This window comes from Labeo rohita, chromosome 3 (assembly GCF_022985175.1).
Source record: "Labeo rohita strain BAU-BD-2019 chromosome 3, IGBB_LRoh.1.0, whole genome shotgun sequence".
NCBI lineage: Eukaryota > Metazoa > Chordata > Actinopteri > Cypriniformes > Cyprinidae > Labeo > Labeo rohita.
The window spans coordinates 55,218,723-55,234,723 of NC_066871.1; the positions used below are offsets into that span (position 1 = coordinate 55,218,723).

The following is a 16,001-nucleotide window of genomic DNA, read 5'->3' on the forward strand; positions in this document are numbered from 1 at the left end:
TTCCAAGATTTTTGTTCGTTTCCATGACTTTTCCCATTCTAGAAAAACTTATTTTAAAACACTGGTTTTCATAGACAAAAGAAAAAATGTTAAAATAATAAACATTCTTGGTTCTTTTGGCTTGTTTGAACATTTGCGTTGTCTTATTTTGAAGTGTTTTAAGTGTTTTATTTTTAATCTCAATCATGTCTTCTTCATACCACCCACAAACTGTAACTGGAAAAGTGAAAAATGAAAATTTCATATAAAGTTGTTCGTATCCCGTTTGTTGATGATTTAGTAATTTGAAATCAACAAAATGAAGCATATTTACGATCATACAGAATTCGCCATTTAACTGCAAAACTTGCGCAGTCATCGACATATTAGTCTGATATAGAAATGCATTAAAGGGGTCATCGGATGCCCATTTTCCACAAGTTGATATGATTCTTTAGGGTCTTAATAAAAAGTCTCTAATATACTTTGATTAAAAAATCTCAATGGTTTTATAAAACAACACCCTTTTTACCTTGACAAAATGAGCTCAGCAAAAATCATCTCATTCTAAGGGGTTGTTCCTTTACATGCAAATGAGCTCTGCTTGCCCCGCCCCTCTCTTCTCTCTGTGGAAAGACGGTCTTGTTTATATTAGCTGCGTTTAGCCGCTAAACTTACTAACTACCACGTTATAAGGAAAGGCAATCGCAAAGATTCATAAAAAGCGCTTATACTCACTTCTTCTGTAAGTGAAGCTGGATCACGAATGATTCGCGCGAACATAGACGGATATATGTAGATCGGGAGGTTCATTCCCTTCACAAACAAACGTAATCTACTGCATCTTCAGCGGCTCAGATGTCGGGAGTAAATGACGACCACTATGTTCATTATTACATCCAGCAACACAACACCTCAATCGCTCAATCTGAGATATTCTTGTCTAACTTACATCCCTGCTCCGGCATCAAAACAAAGAGGTCGGACTGTTACAGCTGATCTGAGGTAAGACGCTCATGTCAATCAACTATTGTGGGAGTGGCCTCTGTCATGTGACGCCACAACGACAGGCATCTGAGAATTTCTGATTTGTAAAAGGGGATATTATTTATACAGATTAATTAAAAAACACTGCATGGATTTTTATCATTATAGGGTAGATTTGTACATACACTGACAACACACATTAATGTTTAAACAACATGTAAAAGTGAACTTAGCATCCGATGACCCCTTTAAAGACGAATAAACAAGCTTTCTGCGTTTTTTTCGGTCATGTAAGACTAACTTATATAAATCTACATAATATGTGTCAACAATACATTAATGGGTCAAAATTATCGTTGTTTCTTTTATACCAAAATCATTGGGATATTATGTAAATTTTAAAGATCCATGAAGATATTTTGTACATTTCCTACCGTAAATATATGAAAACTTAATGTTTGATTAGTAATATGCAACAACTTCATTTGACAACTTTAAAGGCGATTTTCTCAGTATTTTTATATATATATATATATTTATTATTATTATTATTATTATTTGCACTCTAAGATTCCAGATTTTCAAATACTTTATTTTCCATATTATCAAATACTTTATGAATATTGTCCTATCCTAACAGCCCATACATCAATGGGAATCTTATTTATTCAGTTTCAATAAATTGACTGTAATGATTGGTTTTGTGGTCCAGGGTCACATGATAAATGTGATATCCTAAATATAAAAATAACACGGTAATAGTTCACAAAATTATGAAAATCACAGATATTTTGACGATCGTAAAGTGCTGTGCAGATGATGCTCCAGATGTTTGAGCGTGCAGTTCCGCTCCGCGCCGGAAGGACGCGGCGGGTTACGGTTTTGAAGCGCAGCGAGCGCGCGCATGCGCAGAACAGCAGCGGAGTTCATGATGGCGTCGAGCGCAGCAACTCGCACCGGCGCCGCTGCCGCTAAAGTCGTCAAACCGATTTTCAGCCGCGACCTGAATGAAGCCAAGCGGAGGGTTCGGGAGCTCTACCGGGCCTGGTACCGAGAGGTGCCGAACGCAGGTACCGTGTGCGCGCGCGCTCAAAAACACACAGAACCGAGTCAAGGTCAGACACACGACGAGCTGACAGGATCAAACACACACACACAGCAGAAAATCACACACAAACACTCAAAAACACAAACACTGAGTGTGACAGATTCAGACACTGTTATATGAACTGAAGTGAATCATTCAGCAGCGAAAAATAACCTCTTTCTTACCGGTGCTGTTTTCTGATGTGTCAAAACTTCTCACATGTTTGATTTTGTTAATATTTCTTTTCTGAAGAGAGATACACATGTGTAGTAATGAAAGACACAATATTAAGTGTCATGTATGAATATTCACAGAGTAATAATCCAGTGTAGAGGAGATCAAAATCACACTTTACACCTGAGATTCACAGTCACAGGAGGAAAAATGACTTCAGAGAGATGACATCATTATCTTATTGTTACACAGAGATTGTTTGTTCTATTAGTGAAATCTGTTGACTTTATCAATCTGTGTTGAATTATGAGCCAATGGTGACCAATCACAAATGAGGAAACAGCACTTTTCATGTTTTTCATGTCTGTAATTGAAGCTGAAACCGGGTAATATTCAATGATCTGGACATGGAGCCTCACTGAGATCCTCATATAATAATGTAGGCCCTTGAAAATTTAGATTTCAAAAGAAAAGTCTCTTAACAACTAGAATATAAAATCATATGGCAATATCTTATATACTTCTTGAGTTATAGGCACATGAACCTCGGAATAAGAGTGTTTGTGTCAGACTGGTGTGTTCAATGCAGGTGCGATGACAGAATTAAACCAGATACATCTCCAGTTTCAAGATTATTAGTTCTTCACACATTCCTCATAAAGGGGTCATCGGATGCCCATTTTCCACAAGTTGATGAGATTCTTTAGGGTCTTTATGAAAAGTCTCTAATATACTTTGATTAAAAATTCTCAATGGTTTTGTAAAACAACACCCTTTTTACCTTGACAAAATCAGCTCTGCAAAATTCATCTCATTCTGGTCGAGGCTGCTTTAAATGCAAATGAGCTCTGTTTGCCCCGCCCCTCTCTTCTCCCTGTGGAGTGACGAGCCTGTTTACTTTAGCTGCGTTTAGCCACTAAACTTCCTAACTACCACGTTATAATGAAAGGTGATCACAAAGATTCATAAAAACCCTTATACTCACTTCTGCTGTAAGTGAATCTGGATCACGAATGATTTGTGTCAACACAGACGGATATATGTAGATCGGGAGGTTCATTCCCTTCACAAACAAACGTAATCCACTGCATCTTCAGCGGCTCAGATGTCGGGAGTAAATGACGACCACTATGTTCATTATTACATCCAGCAACACCTCAATCACTCAATCAGAGATATTCTTGTCTAACTTACATCCCTGCTCCGGCATCAAAACAATGGAAAGTTACTGGACTGTTACAGCTGATCTGAGGTCAGACGCTCATGTCAATCAACTATCGTGGGCGTGTCCTCTGTCATGTGACGCCACAACGACAGACATCTGAGAATTTCTGATTTGAAAAAGGGGATATTATTTTTACAGATTAATTAAAAACCACTGCATGGATTTTTATCATTATAGGGTAGATTTGTACATACACTGACAACGCACATTAATGTTCAAACAACATGAAAAAGTGAACTTAGCATCCGATGACCCCTTTAAAAGAAAGAAGTATTATATTTTTTTCAAACTGTCCCACATTTGGTTTTTGACCACTGAAAATGTGTACATTTTAATGATTTACTCCTGGAGCCATATTGAAATTTCAGTATCTCTGGAACCGAATCTCACAGGGCCTTAAACATAAAGATGACAAAAGGAAAGTTTGTTAAGACTAGGGCTGCACGATTAATCGCATGATAGTGTGAGGCGCGCTTAGTCAATGAAGCCGGTACTTTGATTAGTAGTAAAGCGATTTTGAGCACGATTTTGGCGTAGCTTGTCAGTGATTTACGGCTCTGTGTATGAATTGCCGCTCCAGCTGAACGCACCTGATGGAGCTTTACTACTAATCAACGTACCGGCTTCATTGACTAAACGCACCTCACAATCTCATGCGATTACCCAATATTTAAAATCTTCTTGCGTTACAGACATGCAGACTTTGGAGAAAGCGTGAAAAGTGCTGTTTCCTCATTTGTCACCATTGGCTCATAATTCAACACAGATTGATAAAGTCAACAGATTTCACTAATAGAACAAACAATCTCTGTGTAACAATAACACTGTGATGCTGTCGTCTTTCTGAATCATTTTTACCCTCCTGTAACTTGACTATGAATTTCAGATAAAAAATTCAGATCCTCGTTTGGATTCAGTAGTTTTTCCGGTCGTGTGACGCGGCGCTAACACGCGTGTGCTGTGTTTCAGTTCACATGTATCAGCTGGACATCACTGCGCGGCAGGGACACGAGAAGCTGCGGGAAATGTTCGACAAGAACAGACACGTGACGGATCCGCGCGTCATCGACATGCTGGTCATCAAGGTGAGGAACGAACATCCTGCCGTTAGCGTGTGATGTGTTGGCGTGTGTGGTGTGTTACACGCGTGCGATCTGAGCGCTGACTGCTGTGTTTCAGGGGAAGATGGAGCTGCAGGAGACCATAAACGTCTGGAAGCAGAAGACTCACGTCATGCGCTTCTTCCACGAGACCGAAGCCCAGCGTCCGGCTGACTTCCTGTCCAAATTCTACCACGGACATGACCCTTGACCCCCGACCTTTGACCCCTGTGAAGTGTGTTGTGTTTTTCTGTTTCTGGACTGTAAATATACACAGTATATATGCTGAAACTCTCTCCTGTTGTTATTTCAGACGTCAGTGAACAGAAGCGTCTCTGTCTGTTCTTCAGTCCACAAACTGACGGATCGATATGAAATGTTTGTGTAATTAAACGCTACTATTCTAAATGAATTATTTAATGTTTCTGAAAGAATTCTCTTCTGCTCACCAAGGCGGCATTTATTTACTCAAAAATACAGTAAAAATGTGAAATATTATTAGAATTTAAAACGGCTGTTTTCTATCTGAATATCTGTTAAACGATCATTTATTTCTGTGATCATTGTTACAATTAACATTACAATTTTATTACATACTTAATAATAATAATAATAAATAATTACCAACACGAAATTAAATTAAAATGGCAAATTCAAAATATTACTAAAAATGTGCAAATAAATTGCTAAAACTAACTGAAATTAAAATATAAACAAAAATATTACAATAAAAATGTTATTAAAATATTAAAAATGTGCAAATTTGTAAAACTGTAAACCAAAAATTTAAAAATAAATAAATAATTAATAAAAACTACAAAAACACAACAGAAAACCTTTAATAAAAATGTAAAAAATGAAATGGAAAAACTAAAGTTAAAATTAATAATAATAAAATATATATATATATATACAGGGCTTAAAGTATTCCGGCACCGTGCCGGATCTCCGGCGTGCGGCCGTGAGGGAAAAAAATAATAATATTTTAGAGCCAATTTATTTCACCTACCAATCATATGAGAGGAATGCAGCTTTAACTAACGTTACAAGCCTATCAGAAGCAGAGAAGGGCGGGTCCTTGCAACACAGTATGATTGACACCCATACGTCAATGTCACGTTAGCGTTGTCGGAGAAAAAAAAATGGAGCACAAGTTTATGAAGCCTGGGGATGATGTCCTAGCAATAGATAAAGGACTCAAAAATAAATGGCGCTGGACGTGGATTGAAGAAAGTAGAGATGGCGAGCCTTTTATATATATATATGTGTGTGTGTGTGTGTGTGTGTATATATATATATGGGGATGCAACAATACAGTTAGTCCACGGTTCAATATGTACCTCGGTTTTTGAACCGCGGTTTTCGGTTGGGTTCGGTTCTGATATCTTGCCACTTCAGTGTGGTATTTTTTGGAACAAGTTAACAAAATACCCCCAGAAACCTCTGTACACTGTTTTAGTATATGTCTGCTTATTTTTTCTTTTGAGAGAAGTATTATTTTTTCGATTTTAACGCAAAATAGAATGGGTTTCATTCATACTGGACGCCAGAGGGTGCCCTCGTGCAAAAAAAAAAAAAAAAAAAAAAACAAAAAAAAAAACAAACAAACAAACAAAAAACACACATATGCGTCAAAGCAGCGCTGATGACGTTCTGTTCCAGCTTCTCTAATACGGATAAAAGCATCTCTATTGCTGTAACTGATTAAAACCAAGATATAACTTTAAACGTTTAGAATGATGAAATGTAAGGACAATAAACACTCGTCTGCAATGACATATGGTTTATCTGTGTTCTTCAAGCCATCTCGTGTATTTTCATAAGCCACTGCTAATCAACATACATAGAATATGAGCATAGAATGTATTGTCTGCCTCATTCTGTGATGAGAATCCACATCAGATCACACAAGGAAGTTATTTCAAACACTCATGTGTGTGCATGTACAGCAGATTTCGAGAGAAATAAAATAAGGAAGTTATTTAAATGCAAAACCGAAGAACAAGCGCGTATTGAACCGTGGGTGTCGTACCGAACGGTTCGATATTATATTGAGTATTGTGACATCCCTAATATATATATATATACACAGACACAAATATATATAAAAATATTAATAACAATGCACAATAAAATTATTAAAAAACGAAAACAAAAAAGTTAATAAACACCACAAAACAATAAAATTACTAAAACTTTAAAATAAAACAAATCAAATGAAACACTGCAAAATGCACAACAAAATTGCAAAAATTCAAATACATAAGGAAAATATAAGAATTAAGAAATAATTAGTTATATTAATAAAAACAAAGTTTTTTATAAGGAAAAACACAAGAGTTACAAACTTTAATATGAAAATAGAAATGATAAAACAGTTCAAGCAATGTTTGTGTGTTCTACTAACACACTGATAGTAATATGAAATGTTTGTGTATTCAGAGCTCATTTTTTAATGTTTGAAAGAATTCTCACCAAGGCTGCATTTATTTGATCACAAATACAGTAAAAATAGTGAAATACTATTACAAGTTAAAACAGCTGTTTTCTATGTGAATATCTGTTAGACTGTAATTTATTTCTGTGATGCGCAGCTGAATTTTCAGCATCATTACTCCAGTCTTCAGTGTCACATGCTGATTTGCTGCTCAAACATTTATGATTATTAATGTTGGAAACAGTTGTGCTGCACAATAATTTTGTGGAAACTGTCATACATTTTGTTTCAGCATTCACAGATACATAGAAAGTTCACAAAACAACATTGATTTGAAATGCTTTTTTTTTTTTTTTTTGCAATATTATAAATGTTTTTACTGGCACTTTTGATTAATTTAGTGCATCCTTGATCAGTGATTGAGTTGATTTTAAAGGGGTCATCGGATGCAAACTTCACTTTTTCATGTTGTTTGAACATTAATGTGTGTTGTCAGTGTATGTACAAATCTACCCTATAATGATAAAAATCCATGCAGTGGTTTTAATTAATCTGTAAAAATAATATCCCCTTTTTCAAATCGAGCCGTTCTCAGATGCCTGTCGTTGTGGCGTCACATGACAGAGGCCACTCCCACCATAGTTGATTGACATGAGCGTCTGACCTCAGATCAGCTGTAACAGTCCAGTAACTTTCCTTGTTTTGATGCTGGAGCAGGGATGTAAGTTAGACAAGAATATCTCTGATTGAGTGATTGAGGTGTTGTGTTGCTGGATGTAATAATGAACATCATCATTTACTCCCGACATCTGAGCTGCTGAAGATGCAGTAGATTACGTTTGTTTGTGAAGGGAATGAACCTCCCGATCTACATATATCCGTCTGTGTTCACACAAATCATTCATGATCCAGATTCACTTACAGCAGAAGTGAGTATAAGCGTTTTTTATGAATCTTTGTGATCGCCTTTCCTTATAACGTGGTAGTTAGGAAGTTTAGTGGCTAAACGCGGCTAATGTAAACAAGCTCGTCACTCCACAGAGAGAAGAGAGGGGCGGGGTGAGCAGAGCTCATTAACATTTAAAGGAACAGCCCCTTAGAATGAGAAGATTTTTGCTGAGCTCATTTTGTCAAGGTAAAAAGGGTGTTGTTTTACAAAACCACTGAGAATTTTTAATCAAATTATATTAGAGACTTTTCATTAAGACCCTAAAGAATCATATTAACTTGTGATATCAAAATGTGCATCAGATGACCCCTTTAATGCATTAAGTAAAAGAATATCATCTGATGCTTTAGAGTGGTGGTGTATGTATATATTCTTTATTATAGATCAGTCATCAACACTCAGAATCAAGAATTCAACTCTTAACGAATCTTCATAAATACACAGTAATATTTAGACGAACGAATCTGTGATGCAGACGTCTTGAAGGAGTGAGAACACACAGACTCCTCCAGCGCTTCAGTTTGTGATGTGAATCAGCGGCGTCTGTGGAAACAAACATCAGCGTGAGAGTCTGACACACACACACACACACACACCATACAGGTGAAAGCACTGACCTGAGATCAGTCGTCATCATCATCATCCTCAGGCACGAATATGTCATGTTCCTCCAGAAGAGCCGCGAAGTTCTTACTGATCAGAGTCCCGACGTACAGGAACGGAGCCACGACCATCATGATCCGCACCAGACCGAACGCCGTCTGACAACAACAACATCACCGCTTACCAACACTCAACTAGTCTGACTAGTCAAGAAGTGATAAAAGAAGTGTAATCACCCTCAGTTTCTTCATCAGATTTGTAGAAATGTGCCTTTTATCACTGTCTCATCAACGGATCCTCTGCAGTGAATGGGTGCCGTCAGAATGAGAGCTGATAAAAAAAAACATCACAGTAATCCACACCACTGCAGTCCATCAACTAAAATACCAGTCCATAATCCATATAACACTTCCTCCAGTGAAAAAGTGGTCTGAATCAGGAGAGAAATCTGCTCAGATCAAACACCGTTTAATATGTGGCTGGATTTTGATGTGAGAGACAACAGCAGAGGGACTTTTTCACTGGAGGAAGCGTTAGTTTAGTTACAAATGCCTTAATGATGGATTTGTTTCAGCTTTTGTCTTCTCAAGATGTGAACTGATGGACTGGAGTGGTGTGGATTACTTGTGGATTATTGTGATGTTTTTATCAGCTGTTTGGCTTCTCATTCTGACGGCACCCATTCACATTCATTGGTGAAACAGTGATGCAATGACACATTTCTACAAATCTGATGAACAAATTCATTGCATTTTCAGCAAATGTTTTTTTCTTAATATATATTGATTTTCATTGCGTCATTAATTGCACTAAATAATTCCTCTGTTTCAGATTGAGTCCTCTTTGAGACTGAAGAAGAATCAAACTGCTCGGTTCACAGGTGAACTCAAACACTGGTAATGATTTAATGAAGTGAATCAGAAAGTTCTGTGCTGAACACATCATCACTGCTGCTTCACAACACACAGTAAATACATAATTAATGAGCTGAGCTATGAACTACAGCATCTCATGTTGTGTGTTACATGTCTGTGAACATTTATAATAAAAAAATAGCCATTAAAGACGCAGTTTTTGCCTTAACCCTCTGAAAGAAATCCCCTATACGGATATTATCACTGGAATCACTTTCACAACGTTTGTTTTTTCCTTTACTTTCTTTTTTTTTCAGCTGCTGAACAATAAAAACACGGACAGCCAATCAGAATCCGCCCTGCAGCATTTAAAGAGACAAACAACAACAGCAGCGCGTGAAATCAACACAATGTGCTTGTAGTTGTTCTGACTCTGATCTCATACACACGATGATTAATAATAATAAACACACATATTACTATAATACTGTTACACACACACGAGCTCATGTCATATTCCCGTCCATATATTCCTGTGTGTGTGTCTGATCTCTGGTTCTGATGATTAATCGCGTTATTTTATGATCCGATCTCTAATTGATTGAATGATTGATTTACTCACGCACTTTCTTGGGTTTGGGCAGAACGGCGCCGGTGGTGGTGCTCACTGCGGTCCGGTGCTGCTGCTGCTGAGTCCCGACGAGCCGCGCGCGAGGAACCGACAGAGACACGAACCGGCGAACGACCGACACCGCCGCCATGATCACCGCCGACCGACTGACAGAGGTGTGTGTTTACCGGCGGAGAGAGAGAGAAAGAGTGTGTGTGTGTGTGTGTGTGTGTGTGTGTTCACACAGTGTTTATATATAGAAGCGCCCTGCAGGCGTGTGTGCGTGTTGTTTGCTCCACATATGACAGCAAACCCTGACCCACACACACCACAGGAACATGTTCTGCTGTGTTAGAGCTCAGGTTAGAGCATCAGTCTGTCATCATTATTCACTCTCCTTCACTGTAGTCGAATGTGACAGACATAAAACACACCATTCTCAGTGTTTCAGTGGTGTTTCTGTAATGCACGTGTTCTGTGATGAGGGGCACGTGACATTTCATCTGTCTGAGCAGGTGTTCACTCTGATTGATTTATTTTAAATGCTTGATTTTAATTTGACATTTTTATGACTGATTATCAGTGTTGGGGAAAAAAACACTAATGCATTACAATATTGCTTTACTCCCTAAACAAGTTACTAACTAATTATTGTAATGTTCTGTGAGGCAGAGGAATGCACTTAAAGTTTCTTTATTTTACAGATGTCCTTTTACAACATGAGCTGGGACTGAACTAGAGCAACAACAGCTGCTCACTCCTGATCTCTGTGGATCACTCTCTGTTATATTACAACACCCTTCAGTGTTCACACTCATAGTGACATAACACTTAATACTTCACTACAGTAATGTGTTATGTTACTTTACATTACTTTTTAAATCTGGGCAGGGCTTAATGGTTGTTTTAAAGGGGTCCTATTATGCTCTTTCACAGAGTCTTGATTTTGTTTCGGGGGTGTACTAGAACTTTCATGCTTGGTGGTTTGAAAACCGCATTTTTTTTAAAGTGTCCCTATTATGCGTTTTCAAATATGATCTTTCATGCAGTGTGTCATGTAGCTGCATGTGAACATAAACTATCTGCAAAGTTGTGAAGCCGACAGTGCACGATACATAAAGTTATTGTCCTTAAAAAAAAAAGACAATGTCTGCCCATGTTCTACATCATAAACACTCAGTGGTCACGAACAACTTGCCCGCCCATATATTTCCATGTGGTTTACGTCCGATGTAAATTTACACGTACATTATACGGAAGACGCTGTATCCTACACTGTGAGTAAAACTGTTTTATATTCACTTCTAAAAGATGATGAATCTACAAAGATTGTATTTTCTAGCGATTGTTCAAAATAAGTAGTTGTTATACATGCTAACTGGTTAAATCACACTTGTGTAGTTGTGCTGTTCAGCTGTGGACCCACTGTAGTCTGACAGTTTGTGATTGATGTGATTGACTGTCTGTCTGTGTCATTAGTTGGAGTAATGATAAAGGATGAGCATGCAGCGGCTTTCACACCGAATGCGGAAAGCGCTGTGCTATGAAACCCGTTCATTTCAATTTCTTCCACTGCATGAGGACGGCTTGTTTCTGCCTCGACCAAAGCGCACGCGCAGCGTTTAGAGAGACTGATTCTTTGAACTGCTTCGCATGAGTCGTTTATGAATCATTTAGAAATGGGGTAAAATTAAATCTATTTTTGGAGAAAACTGAAGTGTTTTTTGACCTTGCATACATGTAAAGCTGTTTTGGGAGTCTATTAAAAAAATATTAGCAACCTTTAAAATGGCATAATAGGGGCACTTTAACATAATTTACATTATTACAATACATTTCTCTCAACCTGGCACAAATGATTCGATTAGTTCTGGGTTCTGCCTTTCGAAAAACGCAATGTGTTGTGATTGGTTAGTTGTCCCCAGTGTTGGGGAGTAACTAGTTACATGTAACGGAATTACGTAATTTAATTACAAAATAAATGTAATTGTAATTAGTTACAGTTACTGAGAAAAAATGTGTAATTGAATTACAGTTACTTCTGAAAAATGCCAGTGATTACAAAGGGGGTCACATCTGAATTTATTCACACACTTACAGATTTAATTGACTTCTTTTAAATTGCATTGACGGCTCTAAAATGAGACACCAATGTTTCAGGAGTTTAGGACACACAATAGGACACATGCCTATTCGATAACTGTTTTATTTGGGTTTGTGCCTAAACTTTATTTTTAAAGATTGTTTTTTCCAAGGCATTGTTAGATGCTGGTGTTTTCTATCATAACTATGCAAACATTTGATTTCAAACCCAGAATCATAGCTATTAAACTATTTCTTGTTATGATCTTATTTATGTTATGATCTTGTTATGACATACAGCACAACTGAGCTCACGGTGACCCGAGTTCGATTCCCGTCTCGAGGTCCTTTGCCGATCCCGCTCCCCTCTCTCCTCCAGCTCTTTCCTGTCATCTCTCTACTGTCCTATCACAATAAAAGGCATAAAAAGCCCAAAAATAAGTAAAAAAAAAAAAAAAAGTGTGACTTTGTGGTGGCTGTGCTTTAAAATAAATTATTACACAGCTCAGACTCATTCGGGGCAACTTAAGTCAGTGCTGTATGCTTGATAATTTTTCTTAACAGTTGAAAATATTAGAAATTTAGAAAAGTAATCAAAAAGTAAATAAAGGAAATGTTACATTACTTTAATGAAGTAATTGAAAAGTTACACTACTTATTACATTTTAAATCAAGTAACTTGTAATCTGTAACCTGTTACATTTCCAAAGTAACTTTCCCGACACTGGTTGTCCCACTGCGCTGTGATTGGTGAACAGCAAAGAAGGCAGTTCAGTGTACAACTGTAAGCACAAGCTAAATTAAAGTGATTCTTATGTTTTAAATCTGGATATTTTTCTTACAAAAATGCATCGATTCGCTACAGGAGGCCTTTATTAACCCTCCGGAGCCGTGTGAGGCAAATTTTATTATAAATCTGATTGCATTCATCTGAAAGAAGGAAGTCATATACACCTAGGATAAAAGCAGACTAACATTATCAAAGAACATCATCACTGATTAGTCTAGCCTACACTAGTGCAAGTTTATGTGTTTTAAAAAACACTGTTATAAGTGAAGCTAACGTTATCTACACTGTATGATGAATAAATCTCTCACCACACACCGCACACAGCTCTGAATCAGTGCTTGTGTTTATACCCGCCGCGCTGCATCACTAAAGTTCGGCTAATCCACCCACACACACACACACACACACACAACAATCTGAATTTCCGTGGGAGGGATTTATTTTAATGATATTCTAATGGGCCGTGTTGTGACATCACTGCATGCGGAAAACAATAGCTGTAGTCCAAAGGAGCTGTTCGTTGTAGTTCTTAAACATGAAATATCTCCTTTTGGAGTGGACTTTGAGATTTGTAACTTTGTAGATCTTTTTTGTGCCCAAAGACACACACCACACACGGACTAAAGTTCAAGAAGCATAATAGCACCCCTTTAAAATAAAAAGCTCTGTTTTTGGCAAATGTAAAAGCTCTTTCACACCGAAGGCCTCAGGCTGAATAAAAAACAAATTCACGTCTGTACAGTAGAGAGCAGAAGAAGGAAGGTCAACACTCTTGAGCAATAAAAAGAAGAACAAATGTTAGTGTATCTTGAGTAATTTTTGCTTATTAGTATTAGTATCATCCAGAGGTCGGCAGCAAAGACACTGGTTAAAAAAATGGGATTAAATACATAAAGGATATTTATATTATTTAACTATATATTTAATTGTTGCAGGTTTGCGAGTTGCATTTCACCGCTTTCATTCATTTTCAGCAATACTGCATCTGTTTTTTTTTTTGCTTGGTTTGTTTTGTTTTGTTTTGTTTTTTGGTGAGATGAATTAATGCATGTTCACATTTATTCTAGAACTAAAGTAACATCTCACTCCACTTTACTTATTTAAAAACGTAATTCAAATATTTTCTTGTAAATTAAAAAATGAATGCACATATTAATAAGATTCTCTATTGGAACAGTAATGCCCAGGCTGAAGACTGCCCCCCCCGGGTTCATTCGGAGATTGCATCCACAAAAGGCACTTTGTATTTGGTTATGTGTTTCCAACTTCCTTTAGCTGTCAGTAGAATTTCATCTAATTTAGTTGTCACTAGTACTATCAAAATTTGGGTCCATTTCAGGAAGCACTTTGGTTTACATAGAGCTTCTGTCCACATACCCATCTTAAATAATCACCTTTTCTCCCCATCTTGCTGTGATCCGGCTTTTCGCATTTGGGCAGCCAGTGGTTTGGTTGAGCTCAACGACTTGTATGTAGATGGGGTGTTCGCATCTTTTTCTTTTTTTATCCACAAAGTACAGTTTGCCCAGTAGTCATTTGTTTTGTTTTTTTCAGTTTAGACACTTTGTTAAGAAATTGTCTCCCCACCTCCCCCAGCGCCCTCCTGAATGCCCTCTTGATCATTTTCTCACTTTGGGTGCAGGCAAAGAAGCATCTAATTTCAGTTATTTACAATTTGAGAACTGCACTGAACGTAGACCCCACTGTCTCTCTCAGAGAATCTTGGGAGCATGACCGAGGTATCTCGATAACAGATGATCAGTGAGGAGACATTTTAAATTTGCTCCACTCCTCTTCCATTTGTGCCAGACGTGGCCTATTGCAGTGTAAGGTGCTCCACAGAGCGCATTTAACAAATGCCAAACTAGCATAGATTTTTCCAGATAGGAGTGACGCCTGTCAATCTCCTGCCAACTACCTTCATATGTTCTGGAGTTGCCCTCGGCTGACAGACTTTTGGTCCAATGTATTTGATACAATTAATAATGCTCTTAACATAGACTTAGACCCTAACCCCATGACAGTTCTTTTTGGCATTTCCTTGAGATCTGATTTGACTGTTTCATCCCATCGCCTTTACTACCGTCTTAGCTAGACGAGCCATTCTCCTCAGGTGGAAACAGGTTATCGCCCCGTCGCATGATATGTGGATCAGAGAAATCTTTTCCTGTATGAAACTTGAAAAGTTAAGATTCTCGCTTACAGGATCTCTTAAATCTTTTCATAAGAGTTAGGGTTAGGGTTAGGGTTAGGAAACCTTTTTTAGATTACAGCAAAGGATTACTCTGTTCTCTTGACACTAGCACTAATACACAATAATTAAGTTCTATTGGAAAGAAGGAAGATTGATTACTGAGAGAAGAATGTGTTTTTTGTGTGTGTGTGTGTTTGTTTGTCTTTTTGTTTTATTTATTTTTTTTATAATGTATTTGTTCATCTTTATTGGTTTATTAATCATTTATCATATTATCATTTTATTTTTTCTCTTAACTTTAGACGTCTTTTGGATGGGAGGGTTTTGAGGTTTTGAGTAGGTTTATATTGAGACAATCTGTAATTTCTTATTTTTCCACAGAATACATTATGTAGTGTCTTGTTAAAATGCCAATTGAAAAAAAAAATAATAATAATGCATTACTTTACTAGTTACTTGAAAAAAGTCATCTGATTACGTACCTCGCATTACTCGTAATGTGTTACCCCCAACACTGCTGATTATTAGTTCTTCATCAACTATTGAAGCCTAGTTTCCAAAACTTGAACAAGTTTTTTGCATGCTTTTTACAGTTATTGATCAGTTAACCAAGGTTGGGTGGGTTAGGGATCTGTTAACCTCTGTTTGGGTGGATTAGGGATTAGTTAACCCGTGTTTGGGTTCGTTAGGGATCAGCTAACCTGTGTTTGGGTTCGTTAGGGATCAATTAATCAGTGTTTGGGGGAGTTATGGATCAGTTAACCAATGTTTTGGTGAATTTGGGATCAGTTAACCCTTTTTTTTGGGTGGGTTAGGGATCAGTTAACCAGTGTTTAAAGTAGTTATGGATCAGTTAACATGCGTTTGGGATCTGTTCACCAGTGTTTGGCAGGGTTACAGATCGGTTAATCCGTGTTTGTGTGGGTTAGG

General features: G+C 37.4%; 3 protein-coding genes across 3 annotated transcripts in view; 1 reads left to right on the forward strand and 2 right to left on the reverse strand.

Annotated features, from left to right (window-relative positions):
* The window catches only part of LOC127162127 (GTPase IMAP family member 5), a 269,255-nt gene that overhangs the window by 153,180 nt on the left and 100,074 nt on the right, over nucleotides 1-16,001 (reverse strand). The gene's annotated exons all lie outside the window — the stretch shown is intronic.
* ndufa6 (NADH:ubiquinone oxidoreductase subunit A6) lies at nucleotides 1,865-4,964 on the forward strand. The gene is made up of 3 exons (XM_051105029.1): nucleotides 1,865-2,036; nucleotides 4,422-4,537; nucleotides 4,632-4,964. Exons 1-3 carry the CDS (start codon nucleotides 1,871-1,873, stop codon nucleotides 4,761-4,763), a joined length of 414 nt encoding a protein of 137 aa, XP_050960986.1. The 5' UTR covers nucleotides 1,865-1,870; the 3' UTR covers nucleotides 4,764-4,964.
* LOC127162412 (essential MCU regulator, mitochondrial) lies at nucleotides 7,021-10,348 on the reverse strand. The gene is made up of 3 exons (XM_051105202.1): nucleotides 10,022-10,348; nucleotides 8,556-8,699; nucleotides 7,021-8,481 (listed from the first exon to the last, which is right to left on the reverse strand). Exons 1-2 carry the CDS (start codon nucleotides 10,154-10,156, stop codon nucleotides 8,562-8,564), a joined length of 273 nt encoding a protein of 90 aa, XP_050961159.1. The 5' UTR covers nucleotides 10,157-10,348; the 3' UTR covers nucleotides 7,021-8,481; nucleotides 8,556-8,561.

Coding starts and splice junctions, on each gene's coding strand:
- ndufa6 (XM_051105029.1), top strand. CDS start 1,871: ATGCGCAGAACAGCAGCGGAGTTCATGATGGCGTCGAGCGCAGCAACT. Junction 2,037..4,421: donor CCGAGAGGTGCCGAACGCAG/GTACCGTGTGCG, acceptor GCTGTGTTTCAG/TTCACATGTATCAGCTGGAC. Junction 4,538..4,631: donor TCGACATGCTGGTCATCAAG/GTGAGGAACGAA, acceptor GCTGTGTTTCAG/GGGAAGATGGAGCTGCAGGA.
- LOC127162412 (XM_051105202.1), bottom strand. CDS start 10,156: ATGGCGGCGGTGTCGGTCGTTCGCCGGTTCGTGTCTCTGTCGGTTCCT. Junction 8,700..10,021: donor TTCTGCCCAAACCCAAGAAA/GTGCGTGAGTAA, acceptor TGTTGTTGTCAG/ACGGCGTTCGGTCTGGTGCG.